The sequence below is a fragment of the Delphinus delphis genome, chromosome 20 (assembly GCF_949987515.2).
Source record: "Delphinus delphis chromosome 20, mDelDel1.2, whole genome shotgun sequence".
NCBI classification, from domain to species: Eukaryota; Metazoa; Chordata; class Mammalia; order Artiodactyla; family Delphinidae; genus Delphinus; species Delphinus delphis.
The window spans coordinates 13909395-13926772 of record NC_082702.1 but is presented as its reverse complement, the minus strand read 5'-3'; the positions used below and the strand labels follow the sequence as shown (position 1 = coordinate 13926772).

General features: G+C 57.1%; 1 protein-coding gene across 5 annotated transcripts; it reads right to left on the bottom strand.

The window, feature by feature from the left end:
* Positions 1-1648: 1648 nt before the first annotated feature.
* Positions 1649-13887, bottom strand: DPF1 (double PHD fingers 1). 5 transcript variants are annotated; one of them, XM_060000497.1, is made up of 12 exons: positions 13777-13887; positions 8047-8207; positions 7865-7972; positions 6326-6453; positions 5954-6043; positions 5481-5559; positions 5154-5285; positions 4205-4255; positions 3994-4113; positions 2803-2915; positions 2170-2281; positions 1649-2034 (listed from the first exon to the last, which is right to left on the bottom strand). In XM_060000497.1, exons 1-12 carry the CDS (start codon positions 13806-13808, stop codon positions 1964-1966), a joined length of 1197 nt encoding a protein of 398 aa, XP_059856480.1. In that variant the 5' UTR covers positions 13809-13887; the 3' UTR covers positions 1649-1963. The 5 variants fall into 5 exon arrangements, with proteins under 5 accessions (XP_059856480.1, XP_059856481.1, XP_059856479.1 ...); XM_060000498.1 differs by having other exon boundaries at positions 2170-2251; XM_060000496.1 differs by lacking the exon at positions 13777-13887 and adding an exon at positions 9621-9730.
* Positions 13888-17378: the final 3491 nt, after the last annotated feature.

Here is a 17378-nt window from a genome sequence, read left to right as displayed (position 1 = left end):
GGCATTGTCCTAGGACTTCGCCTGTGCTGGGTCCTAACTTCATCTCTCTCCCCAAATGTGCCTCCCCGCTCTTAGTCTCTCTTCCGCTCTCCTATTTTACGTGCCCTGGTTCCCTGCCTCCCCACATGGAATCTCTTCTGCTTCTCTCTCCAGATCCCTGTACTTCCTCCTCTGTCTCTCCCCATGTGTCTGCTGTTTTTTATTACTATTATTGCCTCTCTCCCACTAAATCATCTCTTCTGTCCTCTTCCACCATAATTCCTCTGGCCCTCTTCATCTACATCTCCCTCCAGGTCTGCGTCTTCCCTCTCCTGCTCTTTTTCTCATTCTCTATAAATGTGTGACTCCTGTCTGTCTCTCTCCTGACTGTTCTTGTGTCCTGGTTCTCACTCCTCACCTCACCTCACCCAAATCTGTCTTCCTCCTAATGTCCCTGGATCTATATCCCATGGCCCATTCCCCTCTGTTCTTTGCCCCACATCGGGATAGGGAGCTCCAGGTGACGTCTGGGTGTAGGGTGAGGCGCCCCTGGCACCCCTGATCCCTACCAACGGCCCCGAGGGGAGGGGCCAGCCCCCAGCCTTCATCTTTCCATCCCTTCCCTTCCCCCAGTCCCCAGCTTCCCGCCTCCCTCCTCACTGCTTCCCCGTTGCAGCTGCAGCAGTCCGTTGCCAGGGCAACCACAGCTGGCTGGGTGGGAGCCCCCTCCACCCCATCCCCCCCCTTCTCCTTTCCAGCGAGGCAGGGAGGAGATGGGACAAAGCCAGAGAAAGGCGGGGTGCAGAGGGGAGCTGGAGGGAGATGGACGTAGGGCCAGCTCCAGCTGTTAACCTCGGTTGCTTCTCCCCCAGTGAGGCCCCATCTCCCCTTCTTGGTGATGCCCCAAACCAGCCTGGAGAACGAGGCAGACGACGTGGGCAGAGGGGTCAGGCCCAGTTTAATACACGGAACAAGTTAATTCACAGCAGAGGCAGGCAATAAAGGAGACTCGTTTACAAGGGGGGACACGCCTGGATCGGGGGAGACCCCCCCAAACCCACCACCTCCCCCACTTGCAGTCTCAATTTCCCTTTTTTTTTTAAACCCGAACAACAAACACACACAACCACAAGAAACAACCACGCCCCCTCGCGACCCGAAAATGGCCAGCGAGGGTGGCAGGGGGCAGCCCGGCCTGGCCGGTAGGGAATCGGGGCGGGGGGAGGAGGAAAATCTAGTCCGTTGCAGAGTCTGTGCTTCTCATTCCAGCAGGCGCTGGGCAGGGGCCCGCCTTGCCAAGGCAGGCACGGAGTGGGCTCGGGGCGGGGCTCTCGGGGAGGGAGCAGGAACGGAGTTCAAAACCGTGGTTCACATCATGCAGTATCCACAGTGGGCACCGAGAGGGCGGGGGTGGACACCACACCCTCCTGCCCTGGGCACAAGGGGGGAATGGCGCCCACCTTGGGTGGGGAGGTGGGAGAGCTGCAACGCCAGGGACTTGGGGGGAGGAGCCGCCAGGCAGGAAACTGGCGTAGACTGGTGCCCAGTAGATGCGCTCAGCAGTGCCCCCTCCACCCAGCCAGACCTTATAGGACTCTTTGTTATATATTAATTTCTTTTTTTTTTTAACTTTTTCACTTTTTCTTTAGAAAAAGGCTTTGTCCGTGCCCCCAGCTGGCATCCACCACCCCTCGTGCCCGCCCAGAGGCGGGGTATGGCTTTGAGGGGAGCAGAAGCCCCTGGTGCCCATTTGCGAAGGGGTGAGGCAGGAAGGAGGAAGGGAGAGGACCCTGCTGGGCCCACCAACCCACAGGGCAAACATTCCACTTGCACAGAGGGGAGGGGTGACCCAGCCCCCTCTCAGGCTCCCCCCACCCCCGGCCCCTTCCACTGTGGGGCATTAAGGATGGGGAGAGACTGGAGGAGCTCCAAGAGGCAGGTAGGCAAGCATCACCCCAGAGGTCCAGGTGAGCCAGAGCCAGGCCTAGGTGAGGGTGATGTAGGCAGAGGCCTTCTCTTTCAGGTGCCGAAGACAGAGGTGACAGCTCCAGCTCCCTGTGGCGCGGCCGGAGGACAGGGAGTTAGGCCCAGGTCTGGGCAGGGCTGCCCCGACCCCCTCCCACCCAGCGGACAGCAGGACAACCACTGTCCAACACCCCACCCCCGTGTCCGGCCCTCCTCTTCTCTCACCTTCCGGGGGCTCCGCCATGGGGGGACTCAGGCAGTACATGTGGTAACCCCGATCGCAGTCGTCACAAAACAGCAGCTGGTCCTGGGAGGTGAGACCCGCCCAGCTGGCACCCTGGGGGCACGGGCACCAGAAACCGGGGTGGGGGGCGGGGGCAGGGGCCAGGTCAAAGGGGCTGGGGGAGGCGGTCCCTTGCAAGACAAAGGGCTCTGAGAAGGTCATCTTTGCAAAACCCTACTGGGCAACGAGCAAAACACCCCTGAGGACTGTCGGTTTGCAGTTTGTAGTTTAGGTTTTATAGGACTCTGTGGAACACTTAAAATGACACGAAGATGGTCTGGAAGTCATGGACGTGGGTTCAGGTCCCAGCCGTACCATTTTCCTGGCTGGGTGACCTTGGGCAAGTCTAGTCCCCTCTCTGAGCTCGGTTTCTTCTCTGTGAAGTGGGAACGAGATCACCTACCTCAGGGCAGTTGGAAGGAGTCAGAGAGTGAAGAGTATTAAGTGCCGGGCTCAATTAATGGACACTAACAATAATCATAATACAGGTTACTGGTGTTCACCAGGGAGGGGGCTCCAGGGAAAGGAGGCCGCCTGGGGGCATGTCCCGGGGAAGGGGGCACGTGGGCACTCACGTCGTTCTCCGAGGTGCCACACAGGCTGCAGGACTTGCACTCGATGCACTGCCAGCGGTAGGTCCGCACAGCTGCCGTCATGTTCACCGTGAACTGTAAACACGAGGGGTGTCCTGGGGGCCAAGGGGCAGGGATGCGGTTAGGGGTCATCGTGCCCCTGGTGGCTGCTGACCCCCGGGGAAGCAATGGCTCAGCCCCCATCCTTAGCTCACAAGGCCCACAGCCCGACCCCACCCAGCCCACGGTGCCCAGACCCTGTCCCGCAGGCAATGCTGCCCTGGCCACCAGTCTCCTACCCAGCCACCATGGCAACCACACTCTGCTCCCCAGGACACCATGGCAACCGCATTCCATTACCCACGGTGCCGTGGCAACCACTTTCTACCACCCACAGCACCGGGGCAGCCACATTCCGTTACCCACAGCAGAATGGCCAACCGGTTCCATTCCATTAACCGCAGTACGTGGCAACCACAGTCTCCCAGCCACGATGCCATGGCAACCGCCTTCCACAGAGGGGTCCCCACACCCTGGTTTTCCCTGCAACCCAAGCCCATTACACACGAAGCCCCAGCAACCACACTGTTACCCACATGACTCTGCAGGGTGCTAACCCACTGGTCAGCCCACCACCCCAGTACAGATGCGCAGCCACTACCCCAGGCCACGACAACCACCTTCCACTGCACCCAATCGCCATGACAACCATATTTCACTACCCATAATACCATGACAACCACAATTCATTAGCCACCGTGCTGAGGCAACCACCATCTATTACCCACAAGTCCACCTCGGGAAACCACAGTCTATTACCCACAGCTCCATGGCAATGGCAAGAACCCTCTGTGAGCCACAGCGCCCAGGCAGCGGCAATCCATGACTCGCTATCACAGCCCACTACCCACGATGTTTTGGCAACCATCTTTCACTGTTCCCCACGCCAGGTAAGCACATGCCGGTACCCACAGTGCCATGACTCCCGCATCCCATTGTTCCCAGAGCCTCCCTGACCCCGCTCAGTTTCCCACAATCCTCAGCAGTCGAGTCGGCTGTTTAGCCTCAGTGCCCCTGGGATGCTCTGCATACCCCACCACCAGTCCTCTCCCTCCTCTGCCTTCTCTCCTCCAGATCTGGACTCCTGGAGTCCTCTCCACCGCGGCCCCCAGAAACCTCAGGTGGGGGCATCACCTGATCGCCCACAGTCGGCACAGGAGATGAGGTCCTCGGGACACCCCGTCTTCTTGGAGCCACCCAGGCAGAAGTCACAGTAGCCGTTGGGGATGACAGTGCCATCAGGCGCCTTCTTGGCTGAAAGAGAGCAGGCAAGGGTTGGCATGGGAGGCAGGGACACCCAGTCAAAGGCTGCTGCAGAAGTAGGGGCAGAGGGAGGCGTCCCTACCTGTGTGTTTCCTCTGTGCCTCAGGGACCCAGGCCAATTCTTTGTAAAACTCTGGGGATGGGGGGAGAGAAAGAGGGGCTCTCACCATAGGCAAAGCTCCACCCTGCCCCCAGCCTCAGCCAAAGGGGTGGACCCCTTCTCCAGGCATGGAGGAGGTGGGGGGAGGGAGCAGCTACCCCAAGCTGTGGCCAGTAGCAAAAGAGAGCTGGGGGAGCCCAAATAATTCTCATCAGGACCCCCCCAACTCCTTGAGGGCAACTGATACATCCTCTTTATTAGGTAAAAACCTGGCAGATGCAGCTTTAGGAAGAACCCCCTGCTTCCCCGCCCATACACACTTCTACCAGACAGCCCCCCCCAACTAAGCCCCGACTAAACAACAATTAGGTGGACACCACGGGCTGAGATCTGGTATGGAAACAGACATTCGGAAGGAAAATTCTGAACACAGAGGTGCCTCGGTGTGTGGTGGGGATGGGATGAAGAGACTGCCCTCTCCCACCGAGGGGTGGGTGGAAAGATGGTTTTTCCACTGGCAGAGCCTCCCCCCCAAGCCTTCCCCCATCCCTCAGCTGTCAGGGTTGGCACCGGATTGGCATGGGCGGTCACCAAGGGTTCCCAGGCCACGGACCCTGCCCCTCGGCCAAAGCTTAGCAGAGAAGGGAGAAAGGGAGGCAGGGAGGGAGGGGAGTCATCTATCACCCCCCCTCCCCAAGCTCTAATTGAAACAATAAATCAGACCCAGAAATATTACGCCCGGCCAGGAGCGAGGGAGAGATGGTTGGTTGCCATGGCAACCTCAGAGCCAGCATCCCCCATGGTTGGTGGGGGGAGGGGACCGCTGAGCTGGAGATTTTCCAGAAATGTCTAATGTGCCCCCTCCCTCCCAGGCTCCTTAGCCCCCACTGCCAGGGCCCCTCACCACCCCACGCCCTGCCCGCCTGCTCACGTTTATGGTTGTTTTTCCGGTGGAAGGGCAGGGCGTGGCGTTCGGCGTTCTCCTCCCCCTCCTCCTCAGCCAGGTGGGTGTGGGTGTAGTGGTAGCTGAGCCCTGGCCGGTTCTTATACCGTTTCCCACAGACTGGAGAGTGAGCAGGAAGGGCCGGTCAGCCCTCCCAGCCCGCCTCTGCCCTGGCCTCCAGGATCACACCTCCACCCTCTGCCAGAGGCCTGAACATCCCCCAACCAGGGTCCAGAACAGAAGGGAGGGGGCCAGGAGGGGAGAGGTCTCTGGGCCCCACTCTCTCTCTCTTCCCCCCTCTTCAGAAAGACTCACTATCACAGACATACGGCTTGTCTCGGTCCTCCAGGGAAGCGGTGTCCTGGCGTTTCCGGAGACCCCCGATGCCATATGCCTAGGGGAAAAGGCATGAGTGAGGGGCCAAGAAAGGGAGGGAACTAAGAGAATTTTCATCATTTGGGCCTGAAAGTCAAATCGCAGCTCTGCCACTTCCTAGCTGTGGGCCTTGAGTAACTCCCTTGATCTCTCCAAGGTTCAGTTTCCTCATCCGTGACACAGGTATGAAGCTAGTTCTAACCCACTGTACAATCTCTGTTCTGCAAATGGTTTAATAGACCCAAGCCTCAATTTCCTCATCTGTAAAATGGGTATAAAAATCCCCTATCCCTTCAGGCTGCTCTGCGGATTAAATGAGGTCAAACTGGGGCAGGGTCTGAACATTGTACATACTCAGTAAATGGGATCTGCATTGAGCGGAGGAGTGATGGAGAGAAACTCTGGAGCGATACCTTTCCTTTGGCCCTGTTCTTCCTCCTGGGAATGTCATCCTCCAAGTCTTCCACTTCAAGATCATGTGGAAACTCCAGCAGCTGCTGTTTCTGGGCACCAGGAGAAGGGAGATTGGGGTTAAGAAAATGGGGTATTGTTCTGCTTTGCGGGTGGGGTGGCTCTGGGCGGACCGGAGACTGGGGGTGTCAGGGCAAGTCAGGACAAGTCTTCCAAAAAAGAGATGACGTGTGGAAGAATAGAGACTTAGGATGCCCAAAGGCCCTAGGGAGCCAGGGGAGATTTCAGAGCAGGAGCAGGATGGGCCGGGGCAGGAGACAGGGGTGGGTGAGAGGGCAGCTGTGGCCCCTGGTGGGGGGGTGGGGGGATCCTACCTGGCAGTCCATAATGGTCTCCTCCTCCTTCAGCTCTATCTTCTTCTCCCCTGTCTCAGCACACAGTAGAGCCTCAAGGACCGGCCCTTCTGGGAGGCCGCCCTCCTTCTTCAATGGCGCCTCACAGTCTGGGGACAAGGGAGGAGGGTGTCAAGTGGAGAACTTGTTCCTGGAGGACTCCTCAAACTGCCCAGATTGGAGAATCATGCTCTTTGCTAGAGGGAAGAGGCTTGCCCACACTCAACCAGCAATAGACTCAAAGATTCAACCATACACCCTTCCAACAATACTTCCATACATCCTTTCCAAGGATGCCCAGACCCTGGGGAAGACACAGCCAGACCCTCAGAGCCACTTGGACACACTCAAGGGGAGACATGCCCAGACCCTCCTATATAACTACATACATACCTGTAGGAGACCCCACCCAGACCCTCACACCTGGAAAGAGCAGACACTCAAACAGGACACACATGGACATACACAGAGGAGATACACACAGGTCATCTGAGACAGCCAGACACACAAAGGAAGAGATACACCCAGACACTCAGATATCCCCAGACCCATGGAGGAGACATATCCAGACCCCTGGGTGTACTGGCACTCCCAGCAACACTACAAAAGAGAACATTAGACCACCAGATATACCCAGACCACATGGGGAAGACACGGCCAGACCCTAGCAAACACCTGAACATACTTAGGGGAGATAGAGACACACCTAGAGAGAGTCACTCAGGTGGATACACATACACACAGGAGATAGAGACAGTCCCTCCAATACACCTGGACCCACACAGATCCTTGGATATACCTGGACAGGGGAAGAGAAACAGCCAGTGACTCTAATAGTACTGGACACATTCAAGAAGTGATAAAACCAGACACTCATAGGGCAGCGCACGTGCAGAAATACATCTAATACACCAGACAGACACTCAGGGAAGAGATTCTCCCAGACATTCCAAAGCATCTGGCGCTCAAAGGAAGAGAGAGCCGGACCCCCTGATACACCCACATCAGGAGCCGCTGGACACTCTGATAGACCAGCCACACACAAGAGGAAACAAACCTTCTAATACACTTGGAAACACCTGAAAAAAGACACAGACACTGAGATACACTCTATTACAAAGGGAAAGAGTTACAACCTGACACTCTGATACATCCAGACACACTCAGACATCCACAGGAAGCAATACAGTCAGATACTCTGATACATCCCAGCTCACAAGGGAAGAGATACAGAGACTGGATACACCTGGACACACATAACAGATACCACTCTGTCCTGAACTACGCCTGGGCCCAAGTAGGATAAGATACAGTCCAAAGCTCAGTCACTCAGGGAAAACTGGAGAATCTCTGGACGACACCCAGACACACAACGGCAGACACAGCCAGCCACTCAGACACTGGCTAGGAGGGAAATAAGGCCGAATGCTCAGACGCACACCGGCATCACCACACACTTATCAGCGTGTGCTGTGGGCACCCACTGGGGCCACCGAAGGCACAGGACGGAGCTCCACCCACCAATCTTATACTCGCAGGGCCGGAGTCTGGGGTCTTCCAGGATGTTGAGTCTCCGTTTCTTTCTCCAACAGCGGGCGGGATACGTGTAAATCTGTCCCGGGGCCAAACCTGGAGTGAGAAGGGCGGTAAGAACGCGGCCGCGAAGCCACCGCCCCGCCCCACCCCCAACCTCCCAGCCGTACCCGGGCCGCGGTGGGTCTTCTCCATCCAGATGTAGCAGTTGTTCTGGGCCACGCCGGTCTGCGAGTCGAGGAACGGCAGGCGCAGGCTGCGCTCGGCGCACAGGCGCGCGTTGTAGCTGCGGCAGTGCTCGATGGCTTCTCGGTAGAAGTCCTCGCCTAGGCTGCGAGGGGCGGGTGGGCGGGCGGGCGGCTGTCAGCAAGGGCAGGCGCACCGGGTCGCCCGGCACCCCTCCCCCAGCCCGCCCGTGGGGAATGGGTGGGCCGACTCCTCCAACCTCACCTCTCCCCCGCTGTCGTCGCTCCTGGACCCAGGAGCCCCCAACCCGGACTCAAGCAGGCCTTGAGCCAAGGAGTGGATACACACAGTATAGAAACAGATAAAAATACACCGGGACCCATCCATACAGGCACATATCCAAATACACAACACAAACAAGTCGCACATAGTCACACAGGATTCACACACAAAGAGAGACATATCCCAAGACTCACAAAGGAGAAACAGACACATCTCACATATGTGCTCCCACAAATATCTACTGAAAAACACAAGTATTTCAAGTCCCATAGTGTAGAAGCAGACAGATCACACACGTATACATGCACAAATATATATCACATATCCGAAGACACACAACATAAACAATCACCCACACAAAGACACACAACATGCAAACAGATGACACACCACACACAGACACATCCACTTACTCATCCATCCGAAGACACACACAGATACACAAATGTTAAAAAAGAAAAAATGTTAAAAACAAACTACCCACATATGCACTTACACGCATATCCAAAGACACAACACAAATCACACACACACACACAATCCAGATACACTATACAAAGAAATCACACAGATTCACACAGGATACACACACACATTCACGAAGATACACAATATAGAAACCAACATCTAAAATCCCACATACTCAAACACACAAAGATACACACATACACAACATAGAAACGGACAAATCCACCCATAGTCACACAAAAATTTGCACATAAATACATGCATACCTACATATCCAAAGACACAGAACATAAATGATGCAGAGTTTCAAAGGATATGTACACACACTCAAAGACCAAAATATCCAAAGACACCTAGTGTAGAATGTGAAAGAAATTAAATGCATATCCACACACATATCCAAAAAAAACCCAGAACCCGAACAAGTGACACACACTCCACAACCCAAGACAAAGGTAGTGTGGGCTTCACTCAAGTTTACCAAGGCCCCCGGGCCCCCGGGCCATTTCACCCTCTCCCCAACTCCGGGGGTCGCAGGGCGGGACATGACCCCCTTTCCCGAAGAGGGCGCCAATAGGGCTCCGAGTTCCCCATACTCCGCGCTCCTCCAGGAGCAGCGCGTCGGACACAGTTCTTGCCAGAGACCCACAGTCACACACATTCGCAACCCCGCGCAGCCCGGCCCACGGTGACAGCCCCCCAGACACCCCATCGGCCCCACCCCCAGCCGCCGCACACACACACACACACACACGCCCGCGCAGACCCGCTCGAGCGCCCTCCCCTGCCTCCCGCCGGCCCGCAGCACCTCAGGGGGCCGGGGATGACCGTGGCCATCTTGCTCCCAGGGTCCTGCCCCCAGCAGGTCCCCGCCGGGCCGGTCCTCCCAGCGCTCGGGCGGGCGCTGAGGCCGCCCATCCATTCATTCCCGGGGGGCGGGAGCACCGGGACCACAGCCAATCAGGGTGGCGGGGTGGGCCCACCCGGGCCATGCCGGGAGTGGTAGTTCTCCCCGCCCGGGGCTGGCGGGACCCCGCAGAGAAGCGGGTCAGAGGTGGGGCCGGAGGCACGCACAAGCACTCCCGCGCGCTCACTCATGCACACCTTTCGAGTCTCACACATGGGCCTACACTCAACCATGCACACCTGGACTCGCACACACCCACACGCGGCAGCTTACACACACATTCACACGTATACTCACAGCGTCCCACGCAGACTCACGCACACTCCCTCTCCCACACCTTCGCACAGACTCACATACATTTACACTCACACAAACACTTCAGTGCCAGGAGATTTAGAGACACCTTACAGGTGCCCACACGAACGTCCCACCAACGCGTGGCTCACCGACACCTCCCCCTCCCCCTAGTCCCTCGTAGCTCGGGAGAATCCTCTCCGGTCCCCCTCGGAGCTGCCTCTCTCACAAGGACCCCGCCCTACTCAACCCCTTCCCAGGCCTGACAGCTGCTGTGCTAGTTAGGAGATATAGCCACACCTCCTAGGTTCAAATCCTGGCTCTGCCACTTGGTGGCCATGTGACCTTGGGCAAATGACTTAACCTTTCTGGCCTCAGTTTCCTCATCTGTAAAATGCAGATGATGGCTCATTGGATTATTGTGAGGATTAAATGAGTAAGCATGGGTAAAGTGTTTTAAAAGGTACCTGGCAAGTAGTAGGTGTTCAATAAATTCATTCATTCCACAAAGAGGACCTGATATGTACTAAGATGTAAAATGGTGATAGCTAACCATTATTAGAAAGAATAATGCTGGGCACATAATAGATGCTTAATAAATATTTGTTGAATAGAAATATACTGAGTAGCCACCATGTGCCAGGCACAGTTCTTTAACAGAGATTAACTCACTTGATCCTCATCCTGACCCTCTGGGGTGATATTATCACTACCCCCATTTTCCAGATGAGGAGGTGAAGTCACATGCCCTCAGCTCCTGGTGGCTGTTTGAAGGTGGGACTAAGAGAAGGATTCACTCACCCAGATGTCTGTACCCAAGTGGTCACCTCCTTTCTCCCACTGTCACCCACACTGACTCTACCCTAAGGGATGCTCAGAGAGGGAGCTGACCTACCGAGTCACAACGATCACCAAGTCCCATGCACACACACCTGGAACACACCCCGCCCCCCAACCCCCGGCCCCCATCCAAAGTTCGTGTTCAAGTTTGAGCCCTTGCATGGATGAAAACGCCCACCAATGTCCTTGTCCACCAGGGGGCTCTCCAGCAGACAGAAGAGGCATAAGAGCCTTCACCTCCTCTTTTGTCACTCGACACCCCCACCTACACCCTGGTGAGAGAGACCCCCTCAGGGTCTTCCACACTCATGGTCAGTTCTGGACACACACACACGCACACACACACACACACACACACACACATACACACACACACCTCTAGTCTTAGACCCCTTCTACAGGCTCTTCCCCATCTCCCCCAGGTAAGGCCTTGACCTCCCCCTTCCCAAACCCAAACAGCAGGGAGTGGGTCTCTGCTTCACATCTGGCCTAGAGCAGATGGCAAGGGGAGTAAGTCCTGACACTCACTCTGGCCTCCAGGTCCCTACAGTGGCCACCCCATATCTCAGCCACGGTAAGCCCTGCCCCACTCCTCCCAACAGGCCAGCTCAGCTCAGAGTGCCCTTGCCACCTTCATCTCTCACCTTCCACCACCCTCACAGATCTTCCAGTATGCCCTTACACTTTCCCCCCACACCTCTAGCCTCAGACACCCCGCTCACTCCTGCCCCACCCCAGAACCTGTGCATCAGTTTCGGTCAGCTTGGAGCCTGACTGTAGAACACTCCATCACTTCCCTGGATGCCCTTGTCCACCAGCACAATTTGACCCGCAGCTGACATTTGGAGAGGGGTCTCCCTTCCCTTCCTTACCCCTAGTCACCTTCAGAGACCCCTCTCCCACACTTGAGCTCCCCTGCCCAAACAATCCTCCTGTCCCCATCCCCCAGTGCCCTGTGTGGAAGCTGGACCACAAATGAAATCAGTATTGATACTACCAATAATAATCACTACATTCAGTCAGTGTCAGGCTCAGTACCAAGCGCTTTACAAACATCACAGAAGCACCATGAGGTAATAAGAGCTGTTATGATTCCCCAATTCACAGGTGGTAACACTGAGGCTCGGGGCGGGTGGGGAGGGCAGGAAATTAGTGCTCAAGATGGGGTTTGTCAGAACTGAGAGCAGCACCCTCCACCTCCCACTCCCAAGGGGACCTGACTCGCATTCTCTCAGGAACCAGTCCCTGCCCTCACCCCTGCAGACCCCTAGGAAGGTGAGAGCAAAGAAGGGTGCTGGCGCTCCCACCCCCAAGCTTACTCTAGCCTTCATGTCCCTGCAATGGCTGCCCCATACCTCCTCCAAGAGGTCTGGGCCAGGGTCAGAGTGAGGATGTCTGGATACCCACAGATCCACCGACCTGCACAGGAACCCCGTCCCAGCCACTTTGAGGGTGTCCCTCATAGGGGAGACAAGTGTGTGTGGAAGACTTAGAGTAAGAGGGAAACAGAAGTGTTGTCACCGTTACACACCATTTCACACTGACCCCCAGCCCCGTACACGCCCTCCAAGCCCCCTTTGCCCACCGCCAAGCCACACTTGTAGGCGCGTGCCTGTAAGGTTCAGCCCCCTCCTCTCCCAACTCTCCCCCCACCACACACCTGAAACCAGAAGCTACTGGGCGCCTTCGGTCCGGCCACCTGGCACAGCCTTTCTGGAGGGCGGGGGCGGGGGATGGGGGAAGCCCCCGGGCCCCTCCCCCCCTCCACCACCACCCCCCGCATAAGTTGCTCAAGGTCAAGGTGGCGGGTGCCAGGGGTTGGGGGAAGGGTGGGGGAGGTCGCCCAGGCCCCTTTGTGCGGCGCCGCGGGCGTTCGCCCTCCTCCTCCTCCCCACCAGGCCGGGGAGGAGGGGGAGGGGAGTGCCGCGCACGCCAACCCGGGAGGGAGAGCGGGAGCGGCCGCGCGCCTGTCACTCCCAGTCCGCCGTCACCGCCTGGGGAAGGGGGGTGGGGAGCGCTGGGACCCAGGAGTTCGGGATCCCGAGGAGGGAGCGAGAGAGATGGAGAGAGAGGGAAGAAGAGAGGTGGAGAGAGCGAGGGATGTCTAGGAGAGGTGAGGGCTGGAAGAGAGCTAGGTTTGAACCCAGGCGTCCAGGATCCCAGCCAGTGGGCCCGGGAGGAAGCTAACACTCGGAGGAGGGACGCGGACAGGGAGAAAGGGAGGGAATCCCCGGAGGCTGAGGGTGCTCCCAGCACCCTCTCCCGAGGCATCTAGTCCCCAAGGAGATGAGAGATGCTCTCGTTAGATGTGTACGGGAGGAGAGAGGGAGGGATCCCACGGTCTAAGCTGAACGGGGCGTCGGGGCTTTAGGTCCTGAAGACCCGGGAAGGGAAACAGCAGGGATCTAATCGGGGACCCCCGACGTCTAAGCTCCCACCCTGCGGTCGCGCGGACCGAGGTCCCCGAGATGGGGGGGGGGAGAGAGAAAGATGCTTTGATGAGGGGAAAGGATGGTGGAGACCCCGGAGACTGAGGTCTGGACTTAGGCGTACGTACTCCCAGCCCCATGCAGGGGCAGGCCCGGCGCCCCCAGAGACTCGGAGGAGGAGAGAGGGAGGAGGAGGAGAGGGAAGCCCCTACCCCCACTCTGGGTGGGGAAACGGCCTCCGCCACCCCCCAGCTCGCGCCACATTCCTTCACTGACAGCGACAAAGAAGAGGCGCCCCCGCGACCCCCGAGGGGCTCCCGCCCCCAGCCCCAGGGGGCGACAGGGGGTGGCGGGCCCCCCCAGGGGAGGGGGGCGCAAACTGGGGGCCCACATTCAACTGCCATCCGCCCACGGCGTCCCCCTCCCCAGCGAGGGCGGGGGAAGGGTTCGGGTAGGGGGCGGGATGGAGGGACGTGGACGGCGGGGACACTCACGACTTGAGCGGGTTCTGAATGGCGGTGGCCATGGCCCGCTCGGCTGGGCCGCCTCCGGCCCGGGGCGCCGCTGCCGCCGCGCGCGGGCCCAGCCCGGCCTGCGCCGCCCGCTCTGCCGCCCAGCGCGCTACGATTTCATTCATTCTTGGGGCTGCGGCGCGAGCGGAGCGGGGCGGGCAGGGGGCGGGGCTCGGCCAATCCCCTCACCTCCCGGCGCACGACGGGACGTGGAGTCTAGGGGCGCTCGGCGGCGCCCGAGGGCGCCCCTGTCCGGACTACACGTCCCAGGGGGCGTCGGGAGGACCGCACGCCCATTGGCTACTGGGGATACAGGGCGGGGCTGGGATCGCCCCAAGGCATCCTTTCCCCTCCCTGGGGGTGCTCCATCCCCAGCTCGGGTTCTCCATCCTCCAGGCACCGCGTGCGCGCAGGAGAAGGTGGTCCCTGGCTTCTGGGTCTCCCCGGGTGTGTGGATGACCCCAGGGTCTGTCGTGTATTCTTGCCTTTGCCTACTTGTCTGGGTGCCTCTTCTGTGTAAGCCAGTCTGTAAACAAGCACAGGGGTTAATCAATGCCTTTGTTCATTTATTAAGTGCCTGCTATGTGCCAGGCACTCTTCTAGACACTGGGGATACCGCGTGACCAACAGGCAAAGTTGCTGCCCTCAAGGAGCTGACCTTTTAGTGGAGGAAAAAAGATGATAAACGAACAAATAAACTGATCATTTTAGAGAGTGATAAGTATTATAAAGAAAGTGGCTGCTCTGAGGAGGTGACATTTGAGCTGAGACCCGAGAAGCTGCCACCGTGCAATGGGAGGGGAAAGAGGAAAAGCTTGGCAAGTTCAAAGATCAGTGGGAAAGCTAGTGTAATGAGCAGAGTGAGTGGGGGGAGGCGGGGAGGGAGACAATATTAGGGAGACAGCAAGGATCCAGATTGTGTCGGGCCTTGTAGGCCATTATAAAGAAAACGGATTTTGTTCTAAGTGCAATCAGTCATCCTTGACTCTTCATTTTCACACACCCCCCAGACCCATCAGCAAATGCTGTTATCTCCACATTCACAAAATAGATCCAGAATCCACCCACTCTTCTCCCTTCACAGCCTCCATCCTGGTACTGCTCCCCTTTTGCTCCCCCCCCCCCCGCCCCCACAGTCCATTTCTATTCTCTCCAGGGCAGCCAGAGTGAGCTGCTTGAAACAGCTGGCATCACAATGCGCTCTGGCTCAAAACCTCCAGTGGCTTCTTTCACACTTTTTAAAGAAATATTTATTGATCTATTTGGTCGCTCTGGTTCTTAGTTGCAGCAGGCGGGCTGCTTAGTTGCAGCTTGAGGGCTCTTCAGTGGTGACATGAGAATTCTTAGTTGAGGCATACATGGGAGATCTAGTTCCCTGACCAGGGATCAAACCCGGGTCCCCTGCATTGGGAGAACAGAGTCTTAACCACTGCAGCACCAGAGAAGTCCCTTCTTTCACACTTAGAAAAAAATTCGAAGTCTTTACTATGCCCTCTAGGCCCTACTCAAACCCGTTCCCAGGCCCCATCACACTTCTGATCTCACCGCCCTTCTTCCTTCCCTTGTCTAACTTTACTCCAGCCGCACTGGCCTCCTCCCTGTTCCTGGAACGTTCCACTCCCACTTCAGCCACAGGACCTTTGCACTTGCTGTTCTCACTGCCTAGAATGCTCCTCCCCCAGACACCTGCATGGCTCCAACTCTCACTTTATTCAGGTTTCTGAATGTCACCTTCTCAGAGACAACCTCAGCTAAGATGGCATCCCCCAGAATCTCTCTGTCCTCTTAAAAGCTTTCTCCTTCTCCCAACACTTACCATAACTCATCATCATGTTGTAGGCCTATTTAGTTACTTGATTGAGTGTCTGTCTCCACTCCTTTGACTACCAGCTCTATGAGGCAGGGATTGTTGTTCATTCCACTGCTGTCTCCCCAGTGCTTAGAACAGGGCCTGAAAAATAGCAGGTGCTCAACAATTATTTGTTGAATAAATAAATGAATCAATTAGTCATTATCCTCCATGTCTCTCCCCACTGTCTGGCTCTGCAGAGTGCAAGCAGCAGGGAGAGAGAGTCATGCGGGCTCCAGGCTGTGCCTTCCCACACACTTGGACCATCTGAAGGGGACTTGGCGGGCGGGGGGCGGGGAGGGGTTGTATTAAGGAAACCTTCCCAGCAGAGGGTCTGGAGCTAAAGCTTCAAGGCAAAGAGAAGGGAGAGGTTAAGAGGCACATTCACTCATTTCTATAGAGTATCACTGTCCCCAGCCCGGTGTGGGCATGCTGGGGACACAGCAATGATGTGTCTGATGGCCCTGCCCCAGGCAAAGCCGTAAGCTCACAGTCCAGTGGGGTAAAAGACCCACCACCACACGATGACAGCCAAGGGTGGGGGAAGCCAGGGCAGACGGCAGGGCTGGGATAGAGGAGGTACTCGGGGCTATGGGAGCCCAGAGGAGGCTCCTAACCCAGCCTGGGGGTCACGGAGGGCTCCTTGAAGGAAGTTCCAGGAGAGTCTTTTCAAGTCCTGACCCCCTGACCTCTCCAGACACAGGGCAAGTCCCTGTTCTGACCTCTTGGGGCTCTGGGGTCTACCTGTCACCCAAGTCTTGGGAACAAACAATTGCCAACGTTTGTTCTCGTCTCCTAACCTGGAATGCAAAGGTTTGGCCACCAGAGGGCACTGTGGCCTCAGTCTTTGTCCAGACAGACTGTTCGTGAAGCCTCGGATCCTGGAGGGACATTGTGGGGCCAGTGGGACCAGCCAGTGGAGACACTGGTGCCCCCACTATGAGCTTCAGACCCTGCCCAGGACCTGGTCACCACGGTCTGAGTCCCTCCCCCCAGAGGCTCCTGTGGAATCAATAGACCCTCTCTGTCCCAGACCCCTGAGGGCCCAGCTTGGGCCTCCGAGGGAGACCCTTGCTAAGCCCCCCTGATCCCTCTCTTCCCCGCTCTTCTTCAGAGGGTACAGCCCTCCCCTAAGCTGCCCTTGGGATGTTCAGACATGACCCTCAGAAGTCTCCTACCCAGATGAGGATACTGAGGTACAGAGGACGTGAGGCTGCGGGGAGGTGGTCACACAATACCAGGGCAACAACAATAACAATTAATAATAATAACAACAGTACATAAGGTCCCGTTGACTTAGCTCCTCCTGTGTGTCAGGATGGCTCCTGAGCTTTTCACAGGTCTTACGTCACGATCATACAGACCGCACTTAGGAAGCGGGACTCTCCACCTCAGAGTCAGACAAGGCAACTTGGGCTCATATAGACAATACCCCCGCCAAAAGTCCCCACCTGTCAAGGTGGGGAGAGCTGGGGCTTGAACCCCTGTCTCACTCAGAAGCTAAACCACAGGCCACCTCCCTGTGCTACTCTGAAGGGGGTTGCTGACTTCCTGTGTCAGAATCTGCTCAGGCCCTCCATGAAAATGCCATCCCTACCCACCCTCCCGCCCCCCAGTCCCAGGGATCCAGAGTCCCTGAAGGCAGCTCCCAGAAACCCAGGTCTCAGGAGGCAGCCCCCAAGTCTTTCTAATGACTGCAAAGCCCTGAGAATCGTGGTCTGTGTTTGGGCACAAA